Genomic DNA, 17,402 nt, shown 5'->3' with positions numbered 1-17,402 from the left:
AAACAAAACATCTACAAGTTTAGACAAAGATCAAATGAAGGAATGCATCAGTTAATGCATAAGGCCCAAGAAAAACGATACAAAGTAATCATGATTTTTTTTACTTATCTTTGTGAAAAGATGACATGTAGAAGATAGTAAAGCACATTGTAAGAAATTGCCATAACAAGTTAAATAGCATGAGCAACAAGAAGATCCGAGGAAAAACTGAATTAAAAGAATGGTTCTTCGTCCTGCAACTTTTTCGATTATTACAAGCTCCATATAAACAAAAGAAATAAGCAGTTCTGAATGCATACAAATTGATAACCTGAATATTATAAAATAGCTAAGAACATATTTTCCATGCATACACTAGGTATCTAGCATCACAAAAAGTAGAACTAAAAGGCAGTAATATGGAAAGTATCGACAATAGAAGTTAGTGACTGACAATCAGTAGATGACAAGCACACTCTAAATCACAAGATTTAACATAACAAGGTGAAAGAGATGCTCTCTTACTATAATGAAGCCGCTGCTTCAGCTCACATCCTTGAGCCTCTTTATCAAGGCATCCAATGATTTCTTCTTTGGGTTCTGTTTCGAACCCCTTGTACCAAATGTTGAGAACAGCCTATCTGATGAATCTCTGAACTTCTCAGATATTGTGGCTACCTTCTTGTAGTCCAGCTTATTGTAACTCTTCTCCCGGATCACTGGGTTCAGAAAATTCTCTGGGTGGTTGCTCATGAGCAGATTAACCAGTTGCCTTGCTTCCAATAAAGGCATTTTCAGTTCGTTTGCACCCAAGTCCTCAGTATCTCCAAACAAATGGGATTGGTTATCAGCAAATGATTCAAAAAGCCTCAAGTCAGCATCTATTCCTGTCACAGCATTTGCATTAAACCTCTTGACTGAATCACTAAGGAAAAGCCCCACGATCTTTTCAGATACCTGGGCGAGGACCCCACAAAGCACCCGCCGGAGGACTGGGATGGGCAGTATCTGCTGTGCGGTGGAGACCAAGGTCTCAAGGTATATAATTACCTCATTCGCATACTCATTCCCATTTGGAGGCGGGTCGTCAGCCATCCAGCTCACAGTGTCGGTCAAGATCATAAAATCATCAAGCTTGGCCTCAAGCAAGCGCAGCAAAAGCTCCTCGGCCGCATCCCGAGACTTCTTCAATGGGAACTCCCTCCTGCCCCTCTCGGCAATGCGGAGGGGGATGCCAGAGAGCTGTGCAGCATGGCGGAAGAAGAAGTCACAGGCCCGCTCCATCACAGGCATGTTGGCAGCTACTTGCATGGCCTGGGACACACCGAGGCCTCCAGCCTCAACAAGGCGCAGGATGGCACCATCGACGACCTCCCCAAGGAGGCGATCGAGATACTTCTTGACAATGGGGTAGAAATCAAGCTGGCCACCGTGTGACATGAAGCTGACCGAGTCCTCAATGAACGACCGGACGATTCGACAGAGGTCAGGGACAGTGGATGAGAATGGCGCGACATAAGGGAACGCAGGGGTGATGTCGGAGGTCTGAATCTGGAATGACAGCACGTTCATCGAGTACTCGTACTCCTTTTTCATGAGCATCTGCTCGAACTTGTCAGCCGCGAGGGCCTCGGACACCTGGCGGCGGCAGTCGGATAGTAGGAGGTCGTGGTACTTGTCCCGGTGCTTCGCCAGAACGTCGAGGAGCGGATCGACGGTGTAGCCGTATCGCCGGAGAGTAACGCCCAGGAGGCTCACATAATCTTTGATCAATAACAAGTGGTTGGCGGTCTGCATCCGGGAGAACTGATCCTCGAGGACGGAGACCATCTTGGCGATGGCGGTCTCCCAGAGAGCATCGACATCGGACCGGGAGATCAATCCGCCGCCAGTTCGCAGGATCCGGTCCTCGACGATGAAGAATCCGGCGATCTGGGCGAAGAAGGTCTGGTGTGATTCGAGAAATGGGGTCATGGAGGAGACTTGAAAGTCAGAGGTGAGCTGGAGCTTGCGGTTCTCGAAGTAGTACTGCTTGAATCGATCTTGAAGGCCAAGGGTTTGGTGGATGTGGTAGGCGCGGTAGAGCGGGGTGAGATCGAAACCTAAAATGGCATCGACAGCGGCGCCGCTGCCGCCGCCGCCCCTTGCGGCAGCGATAGCGGCGGTAAGGTCGTCGGAGTCATCGTCTTCTTCGAGGGAGTAGATGGATGAGGAGTTGGCGTCGCGGAGGGAGAGACGGGACTGCTCCTCGGCCTGGCGCTGCCTGATGCGGAGCTCCTCCTCGCGCTGGCGGGCGGCGGAGGCGCGGCCGATGGCGACCTGACCGAGGTGGCGGCTGGCGACGCGGATCTGGACCATCCAATCAGAGAATTCCTTGGCGATCTTGCGCTCGGCGTGGGAGCGGACGGCGGGGATGAGGCGGAGGAGCATGCGGCGGAGGGTGGGGTGGGGGGCGGCATCGAGGAAGTCGCGCTCGACGGCGTCGACGGAGCGGAGAGCAAGGTAGAGGTCGTCGGAGGCGAGGTGGTCGTTGGCGCGGGCAAGGAGCTCGAGGACGCGGACGCAGAGGCGGGCGGCAGCGAGGGCGGCGGAGAGGTTGCGAGCGACGGCGCGTGCTTCTAAATAAGCATCGAGGAAGGAGAGGAGTGGGCCGGCGGCGGACTGGAGGGCGGTGTTGGAGTCGGAGAGGGCGGATTTGAGGGAGTCCACGTCGGAGAGGAGGGAGCGGAGGTCGTCGACGGCGCGGATGAAGTCCTGGTAGTGGGCCTTGCAGACCTCCTCGATCTCGGATTCTTTGGAGCGGGCGTAGTGGCGGAGGGATTGGAGGAGGGACTCCGGCCGGCCGGAGGCGAACGCCTTGCGGACGAAGGGGCCCAGGTCCTCGCCGTTGCAGATCGCCGAGGAGAGCTGGTGGAGGTCCTGCCGCTCCGCGTCGCCGCCGGCGGCCGAATAGGAATCGGGAGCCACCCTCCGCGGCATCTCTCTTGCCCGCCGAGGAATAGACTTCTACTTGAACGGCGGTCAGACGGCGAGCATGGGGATGGAAATTACGGTGTGCGTCCGTTTCGAGAGGAGGGGATTTAGCATTTAGGTCCTCTCAGATGTCGCTTTGAAGACGGGGAGACTACGGAGACTATATGACCAAATTGCCCCTATTCGGCTGTCGCCAGTTCGTCGGTGGTGTCACGCACGTGGCGGAGTAACGGATTCGGGAACGCGGATCAGACTCCGAGCGAATGGGGTTTAAAGTTTTAACCGACCACCGATTTCATAACTACGGCTCGTATCTAAATGCATGAAACCAAAACATATTGGATAGACAAAGTAGCAGCGATAGATACCTGCAGAAGAAGAGAAAAATTTAAAAAAAAAAAGAAATTTTATTTCTTCTTCTTTATATCCGGTAGGTTATACATATTTGGGTACAAATTTAGAAAATAATATAGACTGATATAGAATCTCACCAATAATGAAAAATATTATAGGTAATATATATTGTCATGTGATCTTTAAAATTACTCTAACAAAATTATGCGAACAAAAAAAAATTAATATAAATTAACACAAAATTATGCTAATAAAAAAAATATTATGAGTGAGGCAGATTGTTACGTGATCTCTAATAATGGCCATAGTAAACTTCCCTATTTAGACATTGAATTCAGATTTCCCAAATGGAAAACATCAGGTGGAAAGACATCAGGATTTCCTGACCATCAATCTCTGGTAATGTAATGTCCCCTGTAACGTTTCGCATTGTGGCAACTATGGTCAGAAGTAGAAGGGAGGCCTGTGGCAATCATCAGAATACAGCAGGAGGCTAACATATATCAATACAAGTTTGAAGCATTTCTGCTTGCCTTCATGCTGAAAATGTCAGCAATGGAGGCAAAACTGAAGGAATGTCGCAAAAGGCTTTCATGCAAGACTTGAAACTGGTTTTGCACAAAGAACAGAAGCCTCAGTTTAGTCTAGGTTTTAGTACCAAGATTGGACATAAATGATAAAAAGAATTAATGGAATAATATAACTATTACTTCAAACATGCCAGGCAGAACAAAAGAGAAGGAAACAAATAAGCCAAAAAAGAAAGAAGAATAAAGAGGCAACACTAATGTGTCCCATTCAAATGAGGTGAAGGTAAAGAAAATGAGCACCGTGAAACCATAATATTCTCTACTTGATGGCCTATGCAAATCGCATTGCTCATCAAACCAGCCTGGTCTTTTGCTGTTTCAACCAGTGAACCCTGCAGAGCAAAATAGACCTGCTAAAGAACAGTCATTACCCTGCAAGTAACATCAGCTGGTTTCCCAAATATGTGACAATATGCACATTAACTACTTGATCAACACGGTGCTTCTCCATCCGTAGTGCTTGATAATTGGCAGAGTTACATGTGGATCATAGAGTCGCATGATTGGGGTCCAAGAATTTTCCCTTTCTTACTATTCAGAGATACTAAGGAAAGGCAGCATGGCAAGGAATTAGATACTTGAATGATCGATACTGAGAAAAACACTATTTTGTCCTTACAGAAATTCAAGAGAACCAACATCGTGATTCCTTTTTCCTTTGTAATTTCCACTATGAGAATAATTTGTCATCGCTCATAGTGTAAGCACTTGTGCGGCGACACATACCGCAACAGTTCTCTTGCTCGACTCTTGAAGTTCACCAGCAATCAGATTCTCATCCAACAAAGGATGCGAAAAACAAAGAGATACAAATAACATGCTCCGTGCAAGGAGATGCAAGAAAGTATTTTATGAAGATTGAAGATCAAATCCAGCTCACAAAGCTGAAAATATGAAAAGAGTAAGAAAGTTTGAAAGAATATAGTCATAATTATGCTTGATATGTATTCCTTGAGTATACGATTAGAAGACCTGACTCATACTTACAAAATAATGGTCCAATGTCTCAATATAATAATGAATGATTTCAAGGATCTCCAGTTTGTTGTCATCCAAATCGATGCACATGCAGAAGTAAAGGGCAGGCATATCTGTAAGTAAAATGATCACCAGGTTGCAAGGTATACAGATCTGCCTTCTGAACAGACAATATATCAGCAGCAGTCAGAGCAGTAGGCTGAAATTACTACCTCTTCATCAAATTACCTTCTGAATACAAATTTGTACCCTCTCAATTCAACAAAATTGCAGAGACTTGGGCCTCGCATGACAATAACTCTGCCAATGTCTCAGATGAACATCTTGAGATGAAGAATATATGTAGATGTACAATTTTTATTGACTAAAATGGAGGCCACAGACCACCAGTCTTTATTAGAAAGGGAGGAAAGAATACAATAAAATCCTTGCAGGCAAGGAGAAAAGAGGAGCAAAATACAAATCACCTTGACAGGGTTAGAGTTTCCATCACTCTCTCACAATCTTTTTAGCAAAAGAGAGAATATCGATCATGGAAAATTCGATAGAGCCAAAAAAAAAAAAGGCTATTGGAATTGAGCTGATGACCATCGCATTACAAATACGATGCTCCAACCTCTGAGCTAAGTGGGCTCCCATAACAAAAATAGAAATAGTGTATAGGAATTCAGGATACCCTCGACTCTGACATAAGATGAACATTATAAAACAAACTTTTAACAATCAGGCAGCATAATAAAATCCTGAAGTTTCTCTTCTTTCAAATCAGTTATATTGGGGGAAATGAGGAGAATAATCTGCAAAAATATCAAAGAAGCACCAAGACTTCATATGCGCTCTTCTCAACATGGCAAATAATTCCTTAGAAACTACATATAGTAACTTAGTCGCATGGTGATTGGGACAACCAGAAAAGCAACACTTAAAGCTACAAACACATCCACAGGGTTAACACTAGAACAGCTTTTTAAATTGGAAGGCAAAGTTGACCATCAGTCACCATAAATATAAAAGCCTTATGCCACCTGTTTTGAGGTCAGCTACATCAATCCTGTGTCATGAATGGTTCCAAAACATAAACAAGCAACCTCCATCAGGCCCATACATCTGACATGTTTAAACACATACTGGTGAAAAAGAATTTTGCTACTCCTAGGAGTGCAAATTTTTTACTTCAGAGAGTGAAGACAGTAAATGTTTACTCAACTCAAAAATAAAATATAATAAGAGATAGGATAATGTAGTAAGAAACATTATATCAAGAAGCGTTCACTGCTTGCCTCAAATCCATCCTGTGCAAGGATAAAACTTTAGATTTTCTGAAGCAAATAAATCTAATTAGCCCTGAGGAATGTCTTTCTAGTCATAAGAGAACATGCGCACTGACTGTATGGTTTGCAGGTGCAACAGACTTTCCAGGCCATGAGAGCAAGAATTAGCTTCGACAAGGCTGAAGATGTTTTAATCTCTCTCCAATCCATGTACTGATATTTTTGAGATCCAGTTGGATTACTTTTGAGCGGCAACAGCTTGGTTAGCTTACGTAGGGGCTTCATATAATGCAGAACAAATTTTTTTAAAGATTTGAGTCTGTGTTTTAATTAATTTAGCTATAAGCTAACCGTTCCCTCTTTCCATATAATCAACCTTCATGTGATATGTGCAATTTTTTATGTTATCAAATTAATTCATCTTTACAATCACATCATTCTGTCTTTTGGATTCCAGAGTGGTGTTTTGTTATTATTTCTTATCATCTTTCTTGATTAAACAGTCATTGACTACACTATATGAGGGTAGTCCTTTCTACATTTGTGAATGTAAGTTGATGTTGATATTCAAAAGGTATGGCCCCCTGGTTAGAGATTGTAAGATTTGATCAAAGAGCCTAGCTTAAATTTTGGATCTTATGTACTTTGATGGCTACTGCAATGCTGGAATTGTTTTCTTCATTCCTTGTATCTATCTCGAGTGAAGATAGAACGTTCAAATTGTTAGTTCAAAAAGACTAAGCATCTAGTAAAAATAGGTACTGTGGATTTAAAATGTCAATATTACAGCAAGTTTGGTAGTTGCATTTAGAGTGGACAAATGATAGAACACAGATGATGGTGATGGTATGGTGATGCAGAAGATCAAAAGAAGACTGGGTGCGCTGCACTTACGGGCACATGAAAGGCAAAAGAAGAAGAATGATGAATGAGTGAGGAAAGAAGACAGCGAAGCCAATCACTATTGTCCTGACCCTCAATGAAATTAAACTAATTATGTACTTCACTAATAAAAAAGAATCCAAAGAGCCAAAAAATTGGTTTTAGGACTTAATCCTTATAACTCCCTCATGTTAAATGATTAAACTAAAGGTTCATTTGACTTATATCAGCTTCCAATTGCATCATAGAAGCACATGATATCAACATGATAATCTCTCAAAAATTCAGCAAGGCTCTTTATAACTTCATATGCATTGAGTTGCTTATTGTGGAAGGCTTTTACATGATATATTCCATGTGAATAAATCATTAATGCATTTTCCTTGGCTATTCAATCTTTAAGAGGAATGATAATGGTAGCAAGAAAAAGTTGCAAAGCACTAGAAAGACATGCACTTCAACAGTGAGTCAGTGAAAACAGAAGCATGCAAAATGGGAAAACAAAAATCTTAGTTAAGCATCTACATGCATTAAAAATACATCAAAATGGTTTGCGATTTCACATCAAAACTCTTGCTTTAATCACAGCCATCCATGATTGTGGAAGAACTGATCTAATACAAAATTTAAACAATCACTTTTGAGAAATACATCTACATTTCCAAACGAACCAAGTATCTATAGATTGAAAGGGCATAGGATCTACCTAAATCCTTGCAAGAATTTATGATGAAAATTTAATTACAGGCCCTATTTTAGTCCATAGTTATATATAACTCTCTTTTTTTTTTTTGCTCCATGCACCATGGCCACCATATGAATTGTCAGTGAAAATTTAACAATAGAAAAGTTTAAAGACTATCACTGTTGAATATTCTATTTGAATGGCATCCATGTGTGAAGGAGAGCGAGACATTAATTTTTTTCTTTCTTATTTTGATAAGAAATAGAAATGTTATTGCTGTGATTGGAGGTAGGAAAGAAAGAAGGAGATGGATCACGAGATAGAATGGGGAAGAGAAGAGAGGAGGAAGTGAGATGTGATGGAAGCATTAATGCACACTCGGAGAAACAAGACAGGCGGTTTGGTTTCTTTCGTCACCCGTTCGATCACTAATGGTCAGGGTCTCAACTTCTCAACATTCGATCATTCATGAACAATATTCTCAGAATCAACCGAGCCTTACTCGATTAATCTTTGTGCTTGGTTCTTTCCTAGATCAACTGAGCCATACTCGATTAATCTTAGTGCTTGGTTCTTTCCTAGGTCATAATCTTTGTACTCGGTTCCCTAACAAAAGACGCATCGACGAGGAAGATATGGGGGCGGCGAACCTGAACGGCGACGAAGCTGATGGCGGTGGAGGAGGGGGTGCGCGGTGGCATTGGGAGTGCCGGAGGTGGGGAGGAAGCGGAGGCGGGCAGCGTCGATGTTGACGGTGACGGGGTCGAAGCGGAGGACGTCCGATTTGGATCGGAGCGGGGGCAAGGGAGGAGTAGGATGTGAGGGTCGGCAGCAAAAGAGGAGGTGGGGGAGTGAGATTTGGGGCTTTTAGGGACGTTGGGGAGGTGCTCCCAGGAGAAGGGGATGGTGGAGGAGGGGAAGAATCGGTGGGCGGCGAAAGGAGATAGGGAGGGGGAGGCGGAGGAGAAGCAAGAGGCAGAGATGGAGGAGGCTTGCGTCCGGTGGTGGATTGGACGGTTCTCCGGTGGAGATCCGAACGCAGAATCTGCCGGAGTCTTTGCCGGCGTCACCTTTGTTTCCTTTATCGCTCGCTCGATCTCGGACATGGAGGAACTCTCTCTTTTTATATATATATATATATTTTCTCTTTGATATACAAATAGAGAGAGAGACCTAATTCGTAGCTCTGTTCATCTCCTGGTATACATGCACGATTTGGCAGGCAACACACTCTTTCAATGGCCTCCGACTATATTTTTTATCTTATTCGATGTTAACATTAATTGATATGTCGAAATTTTATTGGCTTGGCATATCCTGCCAAGCTGGTATACCTGACGTAGGATATAATTTCTCACAAGGAGCCAACACAGTCATCGAGTCCATTGCCGATTGGTTATGCCAGGCATAGGGATGAATATAAGCTAGGCTGGTCCTAAAGTAAGATTTTTTCTCTCGATTTCTACCATTTGTTGTTATTTTTGTATCTGGGATTCAAGAAATTTTTTTGGGTCACACATTCCTGCGATTGTGCTTGTGATATAAAACTTCGAGTTTGTTGATCTTTTGCTTTTATTTTATTTGTGGGCAACCGTAGGAAGTTTTTTAGGTCACACCTTCATATAATTATGTTTGTGATGCAAGGCTTTAAATTAAGTTGAGTTTGTAGTACCTTAGGTATGACATCGTCAGATCTCCATAGGATGGGGAAATATTTGTTAGGGTAATGTATTCTATATGCCTCAATTCCAGGCAACATATTTTTAATCGTGATTTTTTTATCATTAATTTCATCAATATTTTTACAATTAATTTTCAAATTTTATCCACAAATAATAGCAATAACCTCTAGCAATGCGTTCTTGATGGACAACTGCAATCTCATTAAGGTTTATACCACATAATTAGAATGCATGATGTAGGGGATTATTAGTTTAGAAAGCAACGGCAGTATAATATTCTCATTGTCTCAAAATGAATAAAACATTAGCTAGCATGTGTGATGCATATGATTTCTTTAAAAACAATGAGCATTTGATGAGCAGTTTTGATTCCATTGGAAACCACTGAAATAATACTCAAATGCGTTATAAAATTTGACTAATCTAAAATTAAAGAAAGAACATCTAGAAAACAATTTTCATCGGATTGACCAATGAAATGCCATGCAATTCATATGGTTCTCTGGAAAGTTCTAGGTCAAAAAGGAATATTTTACGACGGTCATTATCTCATTATCTTGGATTAGATTTTTTCCAATAAGAATTTACACTTATATATGCTAGTTCTCTAAAATGTGAGATATTGTTTATGCTATCTTTGTTTCTCAACAAATATGTATACTTTCTTTGTAATTTATTATTGATGTAATAACTTATGTCATGTTTTTGAAGTGTTATATGTACAGTGATGAGCAATGATGATTATTTTAACAAAATAATATTTATATTTATTTCATGGTGTTTAGCTTCATTCATCTTGATTACAACATGTATGATTCATAACTAGTTAAAAAAAAAAACAAAGAAAGAAAAGAAAGAATAACAACATGATTATTTTATGGGTTTTATGCGTTTTGCATACGCAATTAATGCATGATTGGGAGCTCATAAAAAATTGTGCAGGAGGGGAGGGGCAGAATCCCACCCGCGTAATAGCCCCCACTAGGCCTCCCTTCCATCAGGGAATATTCGATGCAAGTCGCAAGTTTCCGCGTGCCTTTCCTAACCCGTGGAAAACCTCACTGAGCCATCTACGTGTGAGTACGCCACCTTAGTACTGATTGAAGAAAAGCATATCCACATAGAGCCATCCAAGCGTGGGGCATGCGGTCTCCTGATTTACTCAACATCTGCGTGTTTCGAACTCGGACAACTCGGATGGAGTTCAAACCTCCTTACCACCACGCGACCACCTTGGTGGCAAGTATTTTCGTTCAAGGAAGCATGACCATCGTATGCCAAAATGGGGTGATTAAGAAAGAAGTTGGAACCATTCATATCACCCCCCGAGTTCTGTCCTTTTCTAGCTCTCTGTGGCTGCGTAGAAAAAGGAAGCCAGATTCCTCACTCTTCTTTCAGCCCATAATATCTCACAAATCATACAAATATCCACTGTCTTACATCAAATATATATACTGTCTATTTGTTGATTTGCTCATCGTCCTAAAAGTTTCCACAGTTTGAAGGCATTACTTCCGTACGTTGTTTGGCATGAAAAACAGGTGTGGCATCAGAGAAACGTGAAGACGTAAGGAATGAGCTGAAACATTAGAAGCACTGAATGTTGGAGACGACAACTAGAAGATCACTCGTCCATAAGCTTTGAACTCCATCAAATGTTTCCCTTGTACACGTTACGATCGATGCCGTCATGGCCGTTCGATCAATGTCGAGCATTAGTATGAGACTAGATAGAAGTCAGCAATGGAGGCTGATCAACCTTCACTTCTGACCATTTTCAGTAGCCCTCGGAGGTTGGTTTGTCGTTAGAGGATTCAATCTCCAGCAAACCAATAATCCAAGTTTACTCTTCAAACTCTAGCGTCTGGTATACGTTGGGGAATTAAAAGAGAGATGTATTCAATTGCTGGCCCTTTCAACATTTCAGATCCTACATATTTATGTCCCAATATATACATAATTACATATTACCATGTACATCCAGATATAAGGGTATGAATTTATGCGAATCTTCTATAAGTATATACAGACTGAAAATTAAATGTAAGAACGGAGTGCTAATTCTCCTTAAAATATAAACTATCTTCTATTCGCAAGTGCAAATGAAAACAAGCACAGCAAAGTTCTTGGATTACAATATATATATATATATATATATATTTGCTATAGTGGATGGCTCATATATTTTAGTATGAATACATCCAAAAAATTTTTTAAAAAAAAGGAACACTTTAGGCAGCTCCTTTTTTCAATTCAGAGAGCTCTTTCAGAGTGGTCAATTACATATAAAGCTAATCAGTTTGCAGCTTTATTGGTCTCCCTCTTTTTTTTTTTTTTTTTTTTAATGAATGGTACAATGATGAAAACTATATTTGATAAAAGTTGGCAAGGACAGGCCGTGCATGCGTAGATGGATTTGAACGTGCGAAGGCACGGCAGGGAAAGCCCCTAAAAAACGTCATTGCTCCCGACGTTACACCGTTCCAAAGCCTATACACCATACAAACTTTACACAGCTAACAAAAGTCTTCCTGTCTCTCTCTCTTTCTCTCTCAAACCAAGGAGAAGTCTTCCAAACCTGCACCCTTCCACTACCATGGAGACTTCCGAAGGCAAGGAGGCTCCAATGGAGGATTGGAGCAATATTGGCGCCGGAGAACCGGCCGGATCTCCGAGAGGAGTCTTCCCGGAGCTGTGCTCTCCATATCCGGTCCAGCTGACAGTGTGGTGCAGGTCGCTGCTCTTCAATGGCCATGGCTACACCGTCTTCGATGACTCCGATGGTCAGATGATTTTCCGAGTTGATAACTATGCGCATAATTGGAGGCAGGAGGCAGTGCTCATGGACCGAGCTGGGAACGTCCTCCTCACCATCCGGCGGTGTCGAAAGGTGAAGAGAAAATTATCTCATGGGAACCATTCCAACTCTTTTTATACAGTTCATGATAATTCCTCATCTGCTGCATGCTCCTTGGATGTTCTCTATTATATTTTTAGTCCAAGTGGGATCAATGAAGGCAATATTAAAGTAGAAAGAATAATAATAATAAGAAGAAGAAGAAGAGAAAGAGAGAGAGAAGAAAAAAAGATAGATGATTGCAACCTAAGTTTTATCAATTATTCAATAGGTGTCCGGTTTATATTGGCAAAAGAAATTCTTAAGAAACTTGAATTGAACTGGTTCTGCTTTTCTTCCAAGACAAAATTTTAGTGATATAAGATGAAACCAGGCAAATAAGAAAACAAACAAAAAAAAAGTTTGATAACAAAATGGAAACAATAGAAATAATGCATCTGTACACTGAAACGGTCTTTTTCTTGAGGAATTATTGAAATTATCATTTCGATTTAACTAATATCATGCATAATCAGTCATGTATAATATAATATTTCAAGTTTTATAGGAATAAGAGCTATATAGGTGGAAAGCAAATAAGATTTGCCCATTATTTTGATGTCGATCTGTATTGCTATTGCTTTTGTTTTTTGTTATATTTTAAAAAATTCAAAAAATAACTAAATTACAATGTACAAACATTGACCGTCAAATCTTTTGTTTTCTTAAATCATTTATAAAATCTTTAGAGCTTTGATAGCAAAGATTTATCGATCGCTTTCAAACAAAAAATAGTAAAAATAAAAGCAAGAAATAACAGAATTTCCATACAGATGTGGTCTCCAACATTAATATCCTTGCAGTTTTTCACTAATTTAGTTTCCTTTCTTACAATACATATGTTTTGCAAAGTTCCATTAAGAATTAAGAGAATCCTAAAATAGCAGAGTGATTGACAAGTTAATTTATTACGATAACGATATATTTGTTTAATTAGGCCTACCACATGTTCGATGATATATGTGAGATTCTAAGATTGCATTTTGTTCAGGTACAGAGTAGGCATAAGATATGCAATAAGTTTTATGACAAGCATAGCTTTTCCAAGAAGTTGTCATAAATCATTTCTTGGTATAAAGACTTTTTTATGCTCATTTTCTATTTTTTATGGATACAAAATTATCATTCAAAAGTTATTTTGAAAATAGAGCTAAACAAAAATTGGCAAAACTCATAGCATAATTTTATTCATAAATATAACTTTTGCCATTTTTGGACAAGTTAGGCTTACCAATCCTTGACAACTGTTAGAACAGAACCAAATTTTTTGGAATAAAATTTTAGAGTCTAGCAAGCAGTTTTAATTTTCTCTTATGTGTGTATCATATTCTTTTATAGCCAATGGTAGAAGAGGAAAGTTGTATACTAATTTTGTAGTTGCAAGTTTTTCTCTTTATTGCTAGCATCATAATTATCGATCGGTAGATATTAGTTGGTCCATGCCAATTAGTCCACTAGAAGAGGCCAGTTCATGCACAAAATTGACAACCCTTTCAACATTGCTCCACAATGCATATTTTAGAATGGAGCATGTCAGATACAATATTAATAGCATCATTAATACTAATAATTAACGAGGGGTTTGTGATACTTCTACTTCGAGGCAACTCTAATGGATGACACATCCTGATGTACAATTTTAGCTCTTGCATCTGTTATACTTATGCCTTTTTTTTTAAATTACAAGTGGAGTTTTGCATAAGGAGGCATGCAAAACTTTGTCATCAAGGTCAAGTTTTGTTTATATATGAAATTTGATGCTTCCACAGATTTTAAACTTAATGGAGAGTTGGGAGGCCTACAAGGGTGATAAAGATGGTTTAGGTATGGTTGGACATCAGAGGCCGCTATTTAAGGCCACAAAGGAATTGGGCGCTCCTAGTTGCACGGTATCAATGGTACGCACAAGAGGAATGGAGCCATTAGGTTACAGAATGTGCTGGTCTCGACAAAACGAATGGTCCAAGATTTATGAGGCTGCTGCTAATGCACCACTTGTCGCCGAGGTAACACTACATATACTAGCAAAACTTTCTTTTCACATGTAACAATTTCCAACAAGAAAAATTGCTCACACCTAGCCATCTCACCTAGATTACTTTTAAATTGTTAGCCTATGTTTCTTGGACCGATTTAGATGGGTTGATTTGGCGAAGCATTATATCTGCTTGGTAGGTTAGAAGAAAATATGGTGCTTCCACGAAGATACTCGATAAAGATGTTCTAACCCTGAGGGTGCAGCCCTGGATGGATCAAGCTATCGCAATGGCTATGGTCATGATCATCAATTCGATGAGATGATTGAGACCTCCAAATGTATATAGTGGTTTAATTCCCTTGTTCGCAATTGCCATTAGACAAGAGCCAACAGCATGATCGCCTTGAGATATTTTGTGCAGTTTCAAATGATAGAAACATGAGTTGACAAGGCCTAGAAGCACCCCAAGACTTTGGTCGCACCAGCTGATGTAATTGACGAAAGAAAGGTAATGCATTCTCATTTTTATGAATTGGGTTCGAAAACCTTGAAACTCACAAGTGCAAGTGGAAAGCAAGCAACATAGAAGCTTGGCATGGAAACCATTTAAGGTGTTTGAATCTCTCAGGTACTCTTATTCACTATGTAAGCGTTGGACACCAGCACCATGAGAAACACATGGCATCTAATAGTCTAGGATTCCCATGAGGCAATGACGAAGCCAATTCTAGATTCTTATCCTACGATGGCGAGAGAAAAATGTTAATAACGTGAGGGATTTCAGATGTGAGCGAAAAAGTCCCCTAAAGCCTTATGAGGTGACAAATGTAGAGGACAACCTTTTTATCTTTTTCTCTACCTTTTTGCTTTTTCTTTCTCCCAACCCCGTTCCCTTTCTTCCACTCTTGTCTAAGAAGAGGAGGAAGACCTCCATGATGGAATTAATCGGGTCTTTTCAAGCACAGAAGATCCCTTCTATCTCGAGAAGGGATGTGATGGTTGAATAGTAATATCATATATAAGGTATATAGATATAGTCCAAAAAATCAAAAAGCAACACATTATAGAGAGCACCAGACAACTCCGCCTCTTTCACCCAAAGATGGTTTCTGGAATGATTTTTATGGCCCCATTGGCCTCTCTGAATACATGCTTTGCCTGAAGCACCATTCCACTGCAAAAATGAGATGAACTTTATTTGAAGTCCTAGTCCTAACATATTCATTAACCATAGAAATAATTCTTTGTGATCTGTTTTCTTTGACGACGCAATCTATTTCTAACATGGCTCCCTCCTGGCCATGCTAGATACTCTGCTATCTCTTCGTCCTCTTAGCAAGCACAAACTCAAATCATAGTCCCTAATTCATGATTTAACGGATCCACTGGTCATTATATACATATAGAAAAATTTCTCGCATCGAATTAGATATATGCTATTTATTGGCAAGCTTCAGTCTATTAATTGTTTCATAGGCAACCGGAAGTGCCCATATAGATGTGGGATGTGATCAATTCTCGAGAGGATCTAATCCTTATCCATTAGATTAAAGTTGATGAGTTTATGTTGGATAAGGTGGATAGAAACGTGAGGCGTTGGCAAAGGTTAGGAAATGAAATGATTTGTTGCGGGGAGAATTTGTGCACCTTCCGGCTAACGTCATCAAGCCTGCATGATTCTCGGGAAGCCAGGCTTCACCCTTTTCACCAGAGTTTTAAATAATATGCTGTGCTATTATGATGGACACCCACCCAAACTGTAATCCATTATTAAAGTATGGTAGAAAAAATTATTCACTTTTCATTATATAAAAAAAATATTATTTTGGGGAATATACAGTCACTTTTGAAGAAAAATATGATAAGAATTTAAATTTTGGAAAACAATACCTTACTTCGAGAAAGGCACAAGTGAAAAAAATGGCATTATTTATATTTTACAAAGGATAAGAATAATGCTAAAAAAATGTGTTATATAATAATAATTACCTTTTCTCCCATTCTTAGATATATAATATAATAGGAGAGTGCCAAAACCCTAAAGCAGCTATTATAACGGTCGTAACACCGTTATTTAAAACCTTGCTTGTATCTACATAGAACTAGCTGTACCAAAAGATACAGAAGGAAGGCTAGAAGGCTCGGCTCCTCTTCTTCTCATTCCAGCTATCAAGTTTTTTTTTAGCAGGATTAAGTTTGTTACTTTTTTTTTAAACTTAATATTTGAACATTTTTAGGTTCATACTTCATGAGCAACTCTATGAATAGGATTGAACAGCCAGAACATTCTAATTGGAGCTCTAAAGATAAGTTGGCATTTGAACTCAAACATCTATGATTATATGCCGACCAACCTTATATCAGCTGGTTGACATTCCTCTCCACTCACGACAGTATCCAAGATTTAAATCTTGGTGGTGGGGTGCCAGTGGGTCAGGTTTGGGTCAGCACGAGTGCTCGTGCACCAACTAGAATATTCAATAAATTATTTTATTATATTTTTGGACTATTTTTTAAATTATTTAATGCACCCAAAATACTACGTTATGGAACACGAAACACAAAAAATAATGGTATAAAGATATAAAAATTAGATTTAAAAGAGGATATCTATTCAACTACCATTTTTGTTACCTAAATATCGATGCAACAAGAAAAAAGAAAAGAAGGGAAGAGATTTTACAAATATTAAACTCAACATGAATATTAAATCATAAAATATACATTGTAAAGGACTGTCACAAATGAGACAACGAAGAATTTGATGGAACATGATTGGCTAAGGTTTCTCTGCCCCTTGCTTGATTTCTTTTTCCTTTTGTGATTGAAAGGAGTTAATAGATATATTTACAGTCATGCATGTATATAATATATTTTTATGTGTTTATGGGTATAAGGATGCATACACAAATATTTGTTGGGTCGGGTTTCGGGTCTTTGGGTATGCATTATGTAAAACTAAACCTGACTTACAATACTTTTTAGTCCCAACTTTGGAAACAAACAGAACCCAACAGCTTATTAGATTTATTTTCTATACCCAAATTCTAAGTTTCAGATTAATTTCAGATCAGGTTGGTGGGTTATCGGCTTTCATTGATGCCCTACCCAGTGGCAGCATCTCTTATTTCTCA

General features: G+C 39.9%; 2 protein-coding genes across 2 annotated transcripts; both read right to left on the bottom strand.

Annotated features, from left to right (window-relative positions):
* Positions 1-212: 212 nt before the first annotated feature.
* On the bottom strand, positions 213-3,254 carry LOC120106979 (exocyst complex component SEC15B-like). The gene has a single exon (XM_039120121.1). It carries the CDS (start codon positions 2,956-2,958, stop codon positions 523-525), a length of 2,436 nt encoding a protein of 811 aa, XP_038976049.1. The 5' UTR covers positions 2,959-3,254; the 3' UTR covers positions 213-522.
* Positions 3,255-3,987: 733 nt separating this feature from the next.
* On the bottom strand, positions 3,988-8,830 carry LOC120106976 (proline-rich receptor-like protein kinase PERK2). Its single transcript, XM_039120114.1, has 2 exons — positions 8,363-8,830; positions 3,988-5,925 (listed from the first exon to the last, which is right to left on the bottom strand). The coding sequence occupies exons 1-2, from the start codon at positions 8,816-8,818 to the stop codon at positions 5,920-5,922; spliced, it is 462 nt and encodes a 153-aa protein (XP_038976042.1). The 5' UTR covers positions 8,819-8,830; the 3' UTR covers positions 3,988-5,919.
* Positions 8,831-17,402: the final 8,572 nt, after the last annotated feature.

This window comes from Phoenix dactylifera, unplaced genomic scaffold (genome assembly GCF_009389715.1).
Source record: "Phoenix dactylifera cultivar Barhee BC4 unplaced genomic scaffold, palm_55x_up_171113_PBpolish2nd_filt_p 000715F, whole genome shotgun sequence".
Taxonomy (NCBI): Eukaryota; Viridiplantae; Streptophyta; class Magnoliopsida; order Arecales; family Arecaceae; genus Phoenix; species Phoenix dactylifera.
This window is presented reverse-complemented; position numbering and strand designations above follow the sequence as displayed.

Excerpts from the sequence above, each read along its gene's own strand:
- LOC120106979 (XM_039120121.1), bottom strand. The coding sequence starts at position 2,958 with ATGCCGCGGAGGGTGGCTCCCGATTCCTATTCGGCCGCCGGCGGCGAC.
- LOC120106976 (XM_039120114.1), bottom strand. The coding sequence starts at position 8,818 with ATGTCCGAGATCGAGCGAGCGATAAAGGAAACAAAGGTGACGCCGGCA.